General features: G+C 32.3%; 1 protein-coding gene across 2 annotated transcripts; it reads left to right on the plus strand.

Moving 5' to 3' along the window:
• The first annotated feature begins 8,968 nt into the window (after positions 1–8,968).
• On the plus strand, positions 8,969–12,231 carry LOC145586506 (lysine histidine transporter-like 2). Of its 2 annotated transcripts, none has more exons than XM_081643351.1 (7): positions 8,969–9,340; positions 10,143–10,526; positions 10,903–11,296; positions 11,376–11,481; positions 11,572–11,663; positions 11,748–11,816; positions 11,920–12,231. In XM_081643351.1, the coding sequence occupies exons 1-7, from the start codon at positions 9,168–9,170 to the stop codon at positions 12,016–12,018; spliced, it is 1,317 nt and encodes a 438-aa protein (XP_081499477.1). In that variant the 5' UTR covers positions 8,969–9,167; the 3' UTR covers positions 12,019–12,231. The 2 variants fall into 2 exon arrangements, with proteins under 2 accessions (XP_081499477.1, XP_081499486.1); XM_081643360.1 differs by lacking the exon at positions 8,969–9,340 and adding an exon at positions 9,358–9,795.
• The last annotated feature ends 1,926 nt before the right edge of the window (positions 12,232–14,157 follow it).

Genomic DNA, 14,157 nt, shown 5'->3' on the forward strand with positions numbered 1-14,157 from the left:
AACATCATCTTAGAAGTAATTCGTAAAGGAAACACATATGTTGTTGATCTTAACGAAGTTCCTAATAGTAGTTTAACATGTCTTAGTGTCATTGAGAATGATCCTTTATTATGGCACAAAAGATTTGGACATGCAAGTTTTACTCTACTTGATAAATTGAGATCTAAGGAACTAGTGGAAGGTCTTCCATGTATTAAGTTCCTGTATGACAAAGTGTGTGATGCTTGTGTTAGAGGAAAACAGACTCGAGTTTCTTTCAAGTCCAAGAAAATGGTAAGTACCAAAAGACCTTTGGAACTTGTTCATATGGATCTATGTGGTCCTATGAGAATCCAAAGTAGAAGTGGTAAGAGATATGTTATGGTTATTGTTGATGACTTTTCAAGGTTTACTTGGGTTTTCTTTCTTGTAAGTAAAGATGAAACTTTTGATGAATTTGTAGCTTTTGTAAAGAAAGAACAGAGAAGAACAGGTAATCCATTAATTCACCTCAGATCAGATCACGGCACAGAATTCGAAAACTCAAAATTTGATGAATTCTGTACTGAACATGGAATGGATCACAACTTCTCTGCCCCTAGGACTCCTCAACAAAATGGAGTAGTGGAACGCAAGAACAGAATCCTTGAAGACATGGCCAGGACAATGCTGATCTCAAGTAATCTGCCTAGGAACTTCTGGGCAGAAGCAGTGAATACAGCTTGCTATATCCTTAATAGAGTATCAGTTAGAGCCATTACCAACAAAACTCCTTATGAGTTGATCAAAGGGAGAAAACCTAATATTTCTTACTTTAGATCCTTTGGTTGTAAATGTTTTGTCCATAACAATGGTAAAAGGAACTTGGGAAAGTTTGATGAACGTAGTGATGAGGCTGTGTTCCTAGGATACGCCTCTAATAGTAAAGCATATAGAATCTATAATAAAAGGACAATGTGTGTTGAGGAATCTGTACATATTATTTTTGATGAAACTGAACAGTCTTTAAATGATGTACAGGATTGTGATAATGATTTTGAAATTGGACTTGTTCGCAAGACAGATCCTGATGAAAAATCAACATCATTGCAGAAGCAGCTAGTGGAAATTAGTGAGCAAACGAATCTGGAAACAAATGAAGAACCAGAAATAGAGAATGTTCCAGGAACTCCTGTTCAAGAACAAGATCAGAATCAAAATGAGGAGAATCCTGTCGAAGTTCCAACTGAGGTTCAAGAACAAGTTCCTACAGAAGAACCAGTCAACAATGAACAGGAAAGATTGTATCCAGTGAAGGACTTTACTCCTAAACGTTGGAAACATCATAAATCACATCCAGTTGATGCAATCATGAGTGATATTACAAAAGGAACTCAGACTAGATCTCAGCTTAGGAACTTCTGTGCATTTTATGCATTCCTCTCTTCTATGGAACCAAAGAATTATGTTGAAGCTTTAACTGACGCAGACTGGATTAATGCTATGTAAGCCGAACTAAATGAGTTTGAAAGAAACAAAGTATGGCATCTGGAACCTAGACCCAAAGATAAGAAGACAATAGGTCTAAAATGGGTGTTTAGGAACAAGCTAGATGAGCATGGTATCATTGTCAGGAATAAATCAAGACTGGTTGTACAAGGTTTCAATCAACAAGAAGGAATAGACTATGAAGAAACATTTGCTCCAGTAGCCAGGTTAGAGGCTATTCGTTTACTTATTGCTTTCGCTGCTTATATGGGATTCACGTTGTTCCAGATGGATGTAAAATGTGCTTTTCTAAATGGATTTTTAAATGAAGAAGTCTATGTGGAACAACCTCCTGGATTTGAAAATCCAGAGTTCCCAAACCATGTCTACAAGCTTGACAAAGCTCTCTATGGACTGAAGCAAGCTCCTAGAGCATGGTATGAAAGATTGTCAAAGTTCCTTTTACAAAATGGTTTTAAACGTGGTAAAATAGATAAAACTCTATTTTTAAAATCAAATGGAACTGACATATTAGTTGTACAAATTTATGTTGATGATATTCTGTTTGGCGCAACTAATGAATCTTTGTGCAAGTATTTTGCTAACTTGATGAGTGGAGAATTTGAAATGAGCATGATGGGAGAATTAAATTTCTTCCTTGGATTGCAAATAAAGCAATCTGAGAAAGGAATCATGATCCATCAACAAAAGTACATCAAGGAACTGATCAAGAAATACAAACTTGAAAATGCTAAGACTAATGATAAACCTATGGGTATTGCAACCAGATTGGATAATGATCCTTCTGGAACTTGTGTTGATCAACCTATGTATAGAGGTATGATAGGATCTTTACTTTACTTAACAGCTAGTAGACCTGACATATCTTTCAGTGTAGGTTTGTGTGCCAGGTTCCAAGCAAACCCAAAGGAGTCACACCTGAAAGCAGTAAAGAGAATCCTTAGATACTTGAAAGGAACTGATGACTTGTGTCTCTTCTATCCTAGAAGTGACTCATTTGATTTGCATGGCTTTACTGATGCTGACTATGCAGGTGATTTGGTGAATAGAAAAAGCACTTCAGGTATGGTTTAGTTCTTAGGACCTTGTTTAGTTTCTTGGGGTTCCAAGAAGCAAAACACAGTTGCTCTATCTACAGCTGAAGCTGAATACATGGCAGCAGCAGCATGTTGTTCACAAGTACTCTGGATAAAACAACAGGTTAGAGATTTTGGTCTTATTTTTGAATGCGTACCTATCTATTGTGATAACACAAGTGCTATTTGTATTTCTAAAGATCCAGTTCAACACTCTAAATTAAAACACATCCACATAAGGCATCACTTTCTAAAAGATAATGTGGAGCAAGGGAACATAAAATTGGAATTTTGTAGTACAGAATATCAACTTGCAGATATTTTGACCAAACCCTTGAACAGAGAAAGATATGAGAAATTGAGACTGGAACTTGGAATGATCAAGATGAATTGATTGCTTCTGAAGTTCCTAGATATGGCAAAGTCAAAAATAATGGAAATAGAGCAAAAAGAGCATTTAGCATAATCCTGGTGTGCTAAACATAGCTGAAGTGTCACCGTTGTTGATTACTGAAGGTTAGTTCATTAAACGCTCAATTAATTTTGCTAGTAGTAATGTACATTATATATGTGTAGAAAGCGTGTTCCAATTGCGTATTTGTGAACAGTGATCTTGTTTTAAAAGTTAAATGAATTTGGAAAGAAAATGAATTTTGGTAAATTCATTCCTACGTGTTTTATTTTTGGAAAATTCATTGAACTTGTTCAATTAATGACTGCTTTGAAAACCCTTAAAATTCCTTACACCGCTTCATTAATTATAAAAGGAACCCACAACCACCTTACATCATCACACTGTCAAAATCATTTACTCCACTGTGAAAAAACTTCTACACTATTCTAAAACCCTTTTGAAGAAGAAACTATGGCCATAATCACCTCACTAAGCTCGTCTGAAAACTCACACCACAACCATTCCTCTGAACAAGAAGAAGTTTCATCACTTTCGATTGTCTCTCACACTGAAACTCAAATCATAAACCCACCATCTTCCAACATGCAAAACCCTAAACCCGAACAATTAGAAAATATCACCAAGTCAGTGCTTGACAAATTGAGAGAGTGGAAGGCCAAGAAAGATCAAGAAAAGTCACTGGAGGATCACATTAAGGAAGTTGAGGAGTTTGCTCGCAATTTGGAAGAGGAGGGTTCTGAAAAAGAGAAATCGAAGGACGAGGAAGAAATTGATCAAGCTGAGCTTGAAATTCAAGCTGATAGGTACGTTGTTGGTCATCGAATTGATTTAGACTGGTGTAGGAGTGCTAGATTTCTAGAATTTATTGATATAATTAAGTTCCAAGGCTGGGAGTATCTGTTGGTTAAAGTTTCTAATAATTTGATGTATCCGAGTGCTATGACTGAATTTTGTCAAAACTTTGAAGCGAAATTGGGAATAATAACTAGTAAGGTGAGTAAAGTGAATATTGAATTAGATGTGGAAACACTAAGTAAAATTCTGAGAACCCCTATGGAAGGGTATGAGACTTACATTAAAGGTAAGTCAAGTGTCAAGGTTGGAAATTACTTGAGTGGTGACATAGTTGAAGCCCTAGGAGGAAAAAGGGGGAAGAACATTATGAGTCATAATGATCTGAGTCCTTTAAATAAATTGTTATTCAATCTTGTTAAGAAGACCATCTTACCAAGAACTGCAAAGAAAGGTGAAGCTTGTTTGATGGACATGATATGGCTGTAATTTTCTGTCTATCAAGGAGAATTAAAATTAATTTTCCCTTACTTATGTATCAGCACTTGGCATATTGTGTTCCAAGTGGAACAAAAGTTGGATATGGTGCTATTCTGTCTACAGTTTTTGAGAGTCTTGGTGTTAAGCTTAAAGGGAAGTATGTGGGCTTGGATGAGAAACCAGAGAATGTAATTGATGCTGATACTCTGGCAGGTCTAAGCTTAGAGGTAGTTCAGGGTAAGATTCAGAAGTTAGAGAAGGAAGAAGAGAAGGTTGAGAAGTCAACAGGAAAAAGAAAACAAAAGGAAGCAAGTGATAAACCTGTTAGGAAGAGCAGGAGGTTATCTGAAAGTGCTCTGCCTCAGACCAGCATGGAGAAACCATTGGAGCTGGATACTGATGACAAAGTACTTGAAGGGCAAGTGGCTGAATTGGTTGATAGAATGGAGAGGGTTGAAATTCAAGCCAAGGAATCTGCTGGGCAGGCTCAGTTTCAGAAGTTAGAAAAACAGGTGCAGGAGCAGGGGAAGGCACTAAAAGAACTGAAGAAATCAGTGCAGGCTCAGGACAAGGTTCTGAAGGAACAGGAGGAGAAGTTCCAACAGAAACTGGAGAGTCTTGAGCAAAGGTTGGAAGCTCTCATTGCACAACAGAAGGAAGACAACAAGCAGATTTTGGACCTTTTGCAGACCTAGCCATTCCCTTTTAGCTTTCCTAAAAATAGCCTATCCTAACTTCCTTAGCAGTCATGAACATTTTCAGTTTGCTTTTAATGTTTAAATATTTTGGTTTGTAAAAACTTTAAGCAGGATGATTAATCTCTTTTATTTTAATGAATGCTTTTGGAACCGACTGTACATATAGACTCTTGTCTATTATGAATGCTTAAACAGGAGAGTGGAACTTTCCTAAGGGAAGTTAGCAGCGTTGCCTTCAGTTTCCCACACTCGATGAATTGCTTGTGGGGCTGTGGCTAGATGCTTACTAACTTGAAAAACAGGACTTTTTGATAATGCCAAAAGGGGGAAAAGATGAAGCAAACTTGTAGGCTATAGTTGTTATGGGTTTTAGTTGATAGAGTATCAGAATTCTCTGATATGATGCTTGAGTAGAATAGTTAGTTTTTTTTTTTTTAAATTTATTTTGATTTTTTTTGTTTGTGTTTTATATATGAGTTTTTACTTTCTGTCAATAATAACAAAAATATCAAAAATACGACCTTCTAATTTGTTTAACTTATTCTAGAGTTTGTTTAAGTTTGTCATCATCAAAAAGGGGGAAATTGTTTAAGCATATAGGTTTTGATGATGAGGAACTTAAACTAAAAGCAAACTCATCTAATAAAGATTCTCTAGTGTGTGATTAGTCAAGGTGCAGAATAATCTTGGTGATTGAAGAACTGTCTGAATCTAAGAAGACATGAAGAAGATCTTTATTGAAGAAGTTAAACAAATCAGAGGAAGAGTTCTCTAACAAGAACTAAGTTCCCTAACAGGAACGTTCCCTAACAGGAACGTTCCCTAACAGGAACTCGAAGACTAGCAGTTAAGTTCTTTGGTGGAACTTGATATGCTTGAAGCCCAAGTAATTCATCTGATCAGAATGCGGCGCAACAATAATTGTTAAAGTTTATTCTTAGAAATTATTGTAAATATGGTAAGTAGGTTAGTGCACGAGATCTATTAGAAACGTGATAAGTTTGCTTGGTAAATAAAATAAATATGGAAGATAATAAAAGATAGACTTTAGGAAAAGATTTTGTAACAAAAAGATTATTTTTTATCTAAAGTCGGTTTATTAAGAAAGATAAGTTTTCTTTATAAAAAATCTTTTATTCTTATTTTCAGAAAAGATTTTATTCTACTTGATTTACAAAAACCGTATTTAATAAAAGATAAGTCAAGTTTACATATTTATCTTTTTAGAAAAACTACTTTCTATACAAGTGTTACTTGTATAAATAGTAGAGGGCAAAATGTTTTAGGTTTTTGTGAGTTTATGCGTGAAGAAATCTAAGTTCTTTAATCGAGTAAGTTTACCAAGCTTCTAACTTATCATATTAGTTTCGGATTTCGTGCATTGCTTACCTATCATAATAGGCATCGTGTATTTGTATTGGTTGGGTTATTTGGGTGATTTTATAGTTTGATTTTTACACAGTTTTGTTTAAGCCTTTTGGTGAGGCTGTGAGTAGTTTTGTACTTAGGTGGTACAAGTAATTTGTACTTTGGAAGTACGGGTAGTACTTTGGTGGTACGAGTGAATCTAAGTGTGGTACTTAGATTGGGTAGGATAGGGTCCTATCAAGTAGCAAGTCCAGTGAGGAACTTGTGAAATAAAGGTCTGTGTCTAATAGGTTGTAACTTGGTGTTTGCCCTATTATAGTGAAGTGATTTGTGTTTGAAATCCCTAAGGTAGGGTCGAGGTTTTACTTCCAGTTGGGCCCTGGAAGGTTTCCTCGTAAAAACTGTGTGTTTGCTTAAGTTCCTATACGCATTGTTTATTTATCCGCAAAAAGTAGTCACTAGGAACTCTATACAATTCACCCCCCCCCCCTCTTGTATTAATCGTCTCAACTAACACTGAACAAATGCAAAATACTTGTTGAAAGACCCAACCACAATAAGCCAGCTGTGTGACCAGGAGAAGATCCGAATGTAGTCGGAGCTAAGCTTTGTGAACTAAGTGGGACATACTAAAAAAAATATCAAGATTATCATATATGGAGTACTACTAATCAACTAAGGAGTATTTACTAATTCTTACTTCCCCCGTTTCTTTTTATTTGACTCCTTTTTTTAGTCACGTTTGTCAATGCACAAATTCAACCGTTAATATCTTTAATTATCGATTACCATAAATTAGAAGAAGTTGATATTTTGAAAATATACATTGTGACAAATCTAATAGCAACCCACATGACTATATTTTTCATTACGTATAAATCAGAAAACATCGTCAAAGAAAAGTGTGTGAATAGTGCTAAAGTCAAAACGTGTCAACTAAAATAAAACGGAGGTAGTATTTAATACTCCCTTTGTTTTTTAAAATTTGTATGACTTTGAGTGACCAATATGTCAAGATTTAACTTTTACGAACTAATCCAATGATATGTTACATAATAATATTTTGGGATTTTTGTCAGAAACTACCTATTATAAGTCATTTTTTGTGAGAAAATATTTAAGGGTCTGTTCACATTTATTGAAGTGAGCTGAATTGAACTGAATAGAGTTGAAATGAATATTTTATGAGAGAAAGAAACTAGGAGCTGAACTGAACTGAGCTGAACTGAATTAAAGTGAAATTAAGCTGAAGTGAACAATCCCTAATAAAAAAATATTGCAAGAAACTACCTATTTAAAAAATATTGTAAAAGACTAACCTTCACCCGATTATTACCGTTGACTAATTTTTTTTTTTTTTTTAATAAAGATACAAAAGGAATAATATTTTTAAAATTTTAGAAGGAATAATATTTTTAAAATTAAGTCAAATAGAGTCGGTGAATAAAGTGATACAAATTTTTAAAAATGAAAGAAGTAGTATTTTGGGTCGTGTAATGCACTTGCTATAACTATTATTAGTAAAATAATCCATAATATATTTTATAGTTTATGCTTTTATGGGTAACTAACCATTGAAATGCACCTATAAATAGTATAATGAATGAAAAATACCTGTAAAAAAAAAAAAAAAAATCTTTTTTCTTATTTGAAAAAAATTGTAAAAAGAAAAAATAAAGGGAGGAAGGGAGTGAGGACTCATGACAGCTCAATTGTAATTATTCTCAATTTTATTATTACCAATTGTGATTACCAATTATTGTTCACATATTAATAACTATGTTTAATTAAATTCATAATTACAATTTTACAATCAACTGAGTACATCCTTGGTCGCTGTATTTTTAGTCCAATTAACTTTTCAAAATCTTGTTTAAAAAAGATAAATATCTTCGTTTTCATACACATATAAAAAAAATGCAAATTAATAATAAAAATGTAATAAGACGAATCCAACAAGATTATATGACTATATTATTTTCTAAAGAATAATGAGAATTGACGGTTAAAAATTTTGAACTTCGACCCAAATTGTTGCAAATAATATGTAACGGAGGTAGTATAACCATTTGTACTTAGAGCTGGTACAACCACATTCCTTTTTTTTTTTTTTTTTTTTTTTTTTTTGCTCAATTAAAATGCGGTTTAAACTAAACAAACTACCATAATTTTGCTATTAAAACAAAAAAAAAAAAAAACTACCATAATTTTAACCAATAAGTTAACCAAACATTTAATTTTGGTCTCCGTAATATATATATAGATAGAAAATTAGAAAGTAATGAAGGTTTAATATCTTTTGACTTTTTATTTCAAAAAAAAAAAAAAAAAATCTTTTGACTTTGCCTCAAAAAAAAAAAAAAAAAAATCTTTTGTCTTGGTTTTATAAAAAAAATATCTTTTGACTTAACAAAAAAAAAAGTTTTTATTTAAGAAAAATGCCCAACAACATAGTGCCGTAGTAAGAGTAGAAAAACAAGTTGATAAGTTAGTCAACATATTCACATGATAACATCCAAAAATCACTGAAGTATTCCGTGCATTTATTTTCATTTTTAGCAAAACTTTTAAAATAGCTTTTTAATTAAATAAATTCACACTACCACCCCTAGTCATTTAACCAGGACTCAATAGTGTTAATGTAACGTCTATAACTCTATTATTATTATTTCTATATTTCATTACTAATTATTATAATATTTTTCGAAATGGAAATAAATCAACAATATCTATCCAAAAATAATTATAAATACCATCTACTCACACAAAGTTGTCCTAGAGTGGCAAAGAAACAAACTCTTTGCTGCACAAATTCTGAAAATTATACTCAAAAACATAAGGAAAAAAAAAGCACTAGAGAGCAGAGAAATCATGGAGACAGTAGTCGAGAAAGAAAATGGTGACAGTGACAACAGCCTTAACGATTGGCTTCCGGTTACGTCGAAACGTGAGGCAAAATGGTGGTACGCTGCAATTCACAATGTGACTGGTATGGTTGGTGCTGGTATTCTGGGTTTACCCTACGCTATGTCTCAACTCGGATGGTACATACATTTTTTTTCCTATGCTAATGTTTATTTTCGATCTCTAAGAAAAAAAATTAATTTGGCCAATTGTTATAATTCTATTCACATTTATCATGATAATTAAACACAGATGATATTGATTATAAGTGAATAAATGTACAATTTATTGCATGTAAAACATTAAAATAATACGGAGTAGAATTGGTTTTTTTTATTATTTATTTATTTATTTATTATTATTATTATAAAAAGGATTGACAAGTCAATAAAAACTTTGGGAAAAGATTTTGATTAATAGTAGTCCGAATTAATTTGGTTACGAAATAGAAGTTGAGAGTATTAAAGTGCACGATGAGGAAGTTATGTTCCTTTGCATTTATTTTGTTGTAAATTGTTAGCTCAATCAATCCGACAACTCGCCAGGCGATTTGATCTGAAGTTGTGGATCATCTAATTGTTCCCGGTGGCGATCTGTAAGTTTAAATCTATGTATATGTAGATGTATGGTTGCATCGTCATTCATCAAGTAGATCTAGTTTCACTATGTGCATTTAAAGTATTTTTTTATTTGTAATATCGTGTATCTTTAGTTGATTATGAAAATTTTACAGAAAATATGAAAATTGAATATGTATTAGAGTTTGAAATACAATTAACGAACACTTTTTTTTTTTATTCCTTTAATTTGGCGGAAATCTTGTGGTTTAATTTGAGTTGCATGATAATAATTAAATGATGATATAATATAACACCTTAATTATATAATAAGGTTGTGTGTATGTTTAATTTGCAGAATGTGTGACACATTAATTTATTTCAGGGGTCCGGGTGTGACAATATTATTATTGTCATGGCTTATAACATTATACACCTTATGGCAAATGATTGAAATGCACGAGCTTGTACCTGGTAAAAGGTTTGATCGGTATCATGAGTTAGGACAGTACGCATTTGGGAAAAAACTCGGGTTATGGCTCATTGTTCCCCAGCAATTTATGGTTCAAGCTGGATGTGACATCGTTTATATGGTCACCGGAGGGAGTTCATTGATGAAAATATATAACATTGTTTGGCCAAATGGACGGCCAATCAAACTTACGTATTTTATCATGATATACGCATCTGTTCAATTCTTTCTATCCAACCTACCAAACTTTAACTCCATTGCTGGTATCTCTTTAACTGCTGCTATTATGTCTCTTAGGTAAGTTTTTATGCTTTATTAGATTAAAAAGGCTTATAACAATTACAACAAATAAGATGGTATTTAATTAAGTTTTGTAGAATTATGTTTGAATTCAACACAGTACAACGGATTTACGTAGCTATTGAAATGTTCAAACACTCTAAAGTTTCAATTTACACATTTTGCAATTGACTAATTACTAATGATAAAATAGTAATGAACAGTCGAACCAATAGGAATTTAGGACTTTTGTATTTTCTTGAGGCCAAACAATTTCATAAAATATATCTGTGCTTGGACAATGGAATTTTTAGTATATTTTAATTTTTTCTTTTTTTTTTGACCCGTAGTATATTTTAATTATTAACTTGGAAATTGGTGATTTTCAATTCAGTTATTCAGCAATAGCATGGATAGCTTCGGCTATAAAAGGAGTACAACCTGACATGGATTATGGAAGTAGGTATCCCACTAGTGCCGGACATATATTTGGTTTTTTGAGTGGATTAGGGACGGTGGCATTTGCTTTTTCTGGGCACAACATAGTATTGGAGATTCAAGCAACAATTCCTTCCACTCCGAATAAGCCTTCTAAAATAGCCATGTGGAAAGGATCCCTACTCGCTTATATAATTATAGGATTGTGTTATTTTCCTGTGGCTTTTGTTGGTTATCTAGTGTTTGGAAAATTTGTTGAAGACAATTTGATGATCTCCCTTGAGAAGCCTATTTGGCTTATTGCCCTTGCCAATATATTTGTTGTCATACATGTTATTGGGAGCTACCAAGTAAGTTAAGTTTTTTATTTCAATTTTAATGTTAAGACATTTTTTATTATTACTACTAATATTTTCCTCATACTGTTAGGTTTTCGCAATGCCAGTTTTTGACATGCTCGAATCATTTTTGGTGTTGAAAATGAAATGCCAACCTAGTAAAATGCTTCGCCTTGTGACTCGTACTACCTATGTGGGTAAGTTGTTTTATAAAACTTCTTTACATTTAAGTATTATAATTTACAAATAATTTTTAAAACAAAATTTAAATATACTGTTCTATACAGGAATTACTATGTTCATAGGTATAGCATTTCCGTTTTTTGGCTCTCTACTAAGTGTGATGGGAGGAATTGCTTTTGCACCAACCTCATTTTACGTAAGTTTCAAACATATTTCTAATTTTATAATAATGAAATAAATGAATAATTTTGCTTAATGTTAAATTTTATTTGTATTGCAGCTTCCTTGCATAATTTGGTTAATAATATGCAAACCAAAAAAATTCAGTCTGTCATGGTTCTTAAATTGGGTAAGTTTTTCAACTTTAAAATTTCATTTACATCCAACAAAAGTTGTTAATTTTTTTTCTCAATATGAAACTTATGAATGTACGTTTTCTATATATATTGCAGATATTCATCATTGTTGGTGTGTTATTGACGATTTTAGCTCCTATAGGGGCTATAAGGGATATAATCGTTCAAAGTGGATCATACAAATTCTTCTCCTAATCAATTAACCGTTTTTGTGAGGAGTGATTGGGGTGATGATAGGATGATCATAGGTTTCAATCCTATCATTTTTTTAAGCGGATCACCTGTGATTGCTATTAAATTTATATGAACTATTGTTTAGACTATTGAGACTCTTTGTCATAGACAAACCTTATATATGTTTGATTAAACAATAAATTAATGATGGGTGTTATAATCACTGCCTTTTAGAGTTTTAATTTTTTGTTATGTTTTCTGAGAATGAATTTCGAGCATAACAATAAGAGCTTATGTCGTTTAACAATATTATCAAGCTAATAGGTTTTGGTTCTAAACCATGGTGCTAAAGGCATATTTTGCTACAATACAGGATGGCTAAGTTTTAATCAAATTATTTACCCTAATTTGCCCTTATTTTAACATCCTAACATTAGTATATATAACCTAGTGTCTTTAGGCTTCTACCTAATTTTAATGAATATATGGTGTAGTACAAATTAATGGACAAATTTTCTTCACAAAAAAAAAAAAAAAAAAAAAAAAAAAAAAAAAAAAAAAAAAAAAAAAATTATTAAGGACAAATGTTTCTTTAAAAAAAAATTAACGGTTTTTTCACCAAATGCCCTTGAACTTTTCAAAAATTCACCAAATACTCTCAAGTTTTCCAAAATTCACCAAATACCACTGACGTTTGTTAATATTCACACCGTGACCTCAAAATTTTCCCTGACATTAAAGTTCCGTTAGCAATAAAATTTTATTCACCAAATACCCTAATTTTGTTAAATAATTACACAAAATACCCTTATTTTCATAAGTACAACGTCTAGTTTGAAATTTAAGGAAACTAGCCGTTAGTTTTGATTCTCAACCTTTTTTTGCATAAATACTCGATACAAAGCATCCCTCTTATTTGCTTAACCACAATTTTTTAACACCATGAGTTATTAATCTAAATCATCCTCCTCAATGTATGAGTACTTTTATGTAAGAGTTGCAAACAGATTTACACAAAAGTAAATCATCCTCCTCAATGTATGAGTTATCAATCTTGATTCTCAACAAGATTTGTTTGCAACTCTTACACAAAAGTACTCATACATTGAGGAGGATGATATAGATTGATAACTCATGGTGTTAAAAATTTGTGGTTAAGCAAATAAGAGGAATGTTTTGTATCGAGTATTTATGCAAAAAAAAGGTTGAGAATCAAAACTAACGGCTAGCTTCCTTAAATTTCAAACTAGACGTTGTACTTCTAAAAATAAGGGTATTTTGTGTAATTATTTAACAAAGTTAGGGAATTTGGTGAATTAAATTTTATTGCTAACGGAACTTTAACTTAACGTCAGGGATGTTTTGAGGTCACGGTGTGAATATTAATAAACGTCAGTGGTATTTAGTGAATTTTGAAAAACTTGAGGGTATTTGCTGAATTTTTGAAAAGTTCAAGGGCATTTGGTGAAAAAAACGAAAAATTAATGGATAAATGGACAATGTATATATGTTGTTTCTGTAACATAGAGTGGTAAATGGTGTGAAACTTTATTTTGTACGCAGAATTTATGACTATATGTGTATCGAAATCGTATCTACATGCTGATTCTGATGAATCTCTCCACACTACCAAAAAAAAAAAATAATGTTGATTTCCTAAGTTAAGTGTCAAATATGTTTTTTTGGACCAAAACGAACCTATGGGATTTAACTTCTGGGGCTTTATAACCTTACTGCCGGCTGAGATCTTCGGGACATGATCTTTACTACTAGCTAAAAGTTCTAATTAAGGCTTTATTCTTAGTACAACGTACTTGTTTTCTGGGCATGATTGCATGAACCTAACTATGTTCGAAACTTCTGGTGCATCATAACCTTACTATTTGTTGAAATTTCCGGCACCTTAACCTAAGCAATTGAAAATTTTAAAACTCTTACATATCTAGCTATTAGAATGTCCATTTACATATTCACCAATTGAAATTTTCAAGAATAAATCATCAAGAGGAATAAATACTTCCCTATATATTTACCTTAGGAGTAAGTCTTGTGTATAACGGATGTACCACTACTACAAAATAGGGCTAAGGAATCATCACCATATATGTCACTTGTAAGGTTTCTTAGGTAAAGAAACCAAATAATTAAATAAATATGGTA

The sequence above is a fragment of the Chenopodium album genome, chromosome 2 (assembly GCF_948465745.1).
Source record: "Chenopodium album chromosome 2, dcCheAlbu1.1, whole genome shotgun sequence".
NCBI lineage: Eukaryota > Viridiplantae > Streptophyta > Magnoliopsida > Caryophyllales > Amaranthaceae > Chenopodium > Chenopodium album.

Coding starts and splice junctions, on each gene's coding strand:
- LOC145586506 (XM_081643351.1), top strand. CDS start 9,168: ATGGAGACAGTAGTCGAGAAAGAAAATGGTGACAGTGACAACAGCCTT. Junction 11,482..11,571: donor GACTCGTACTACCTATGTGG/GTAAGTTGTTTT, acceptor TGTTCTATACAG/GAATTACTATGTTCATAGGT. Junction 11,664..11,747: donor TTGCACCAACCTCATTTTAC/GTAAGTTTCAAA, acceptor TTTGTATTGCAG/CTTCCTTGCATAATTTGGTT.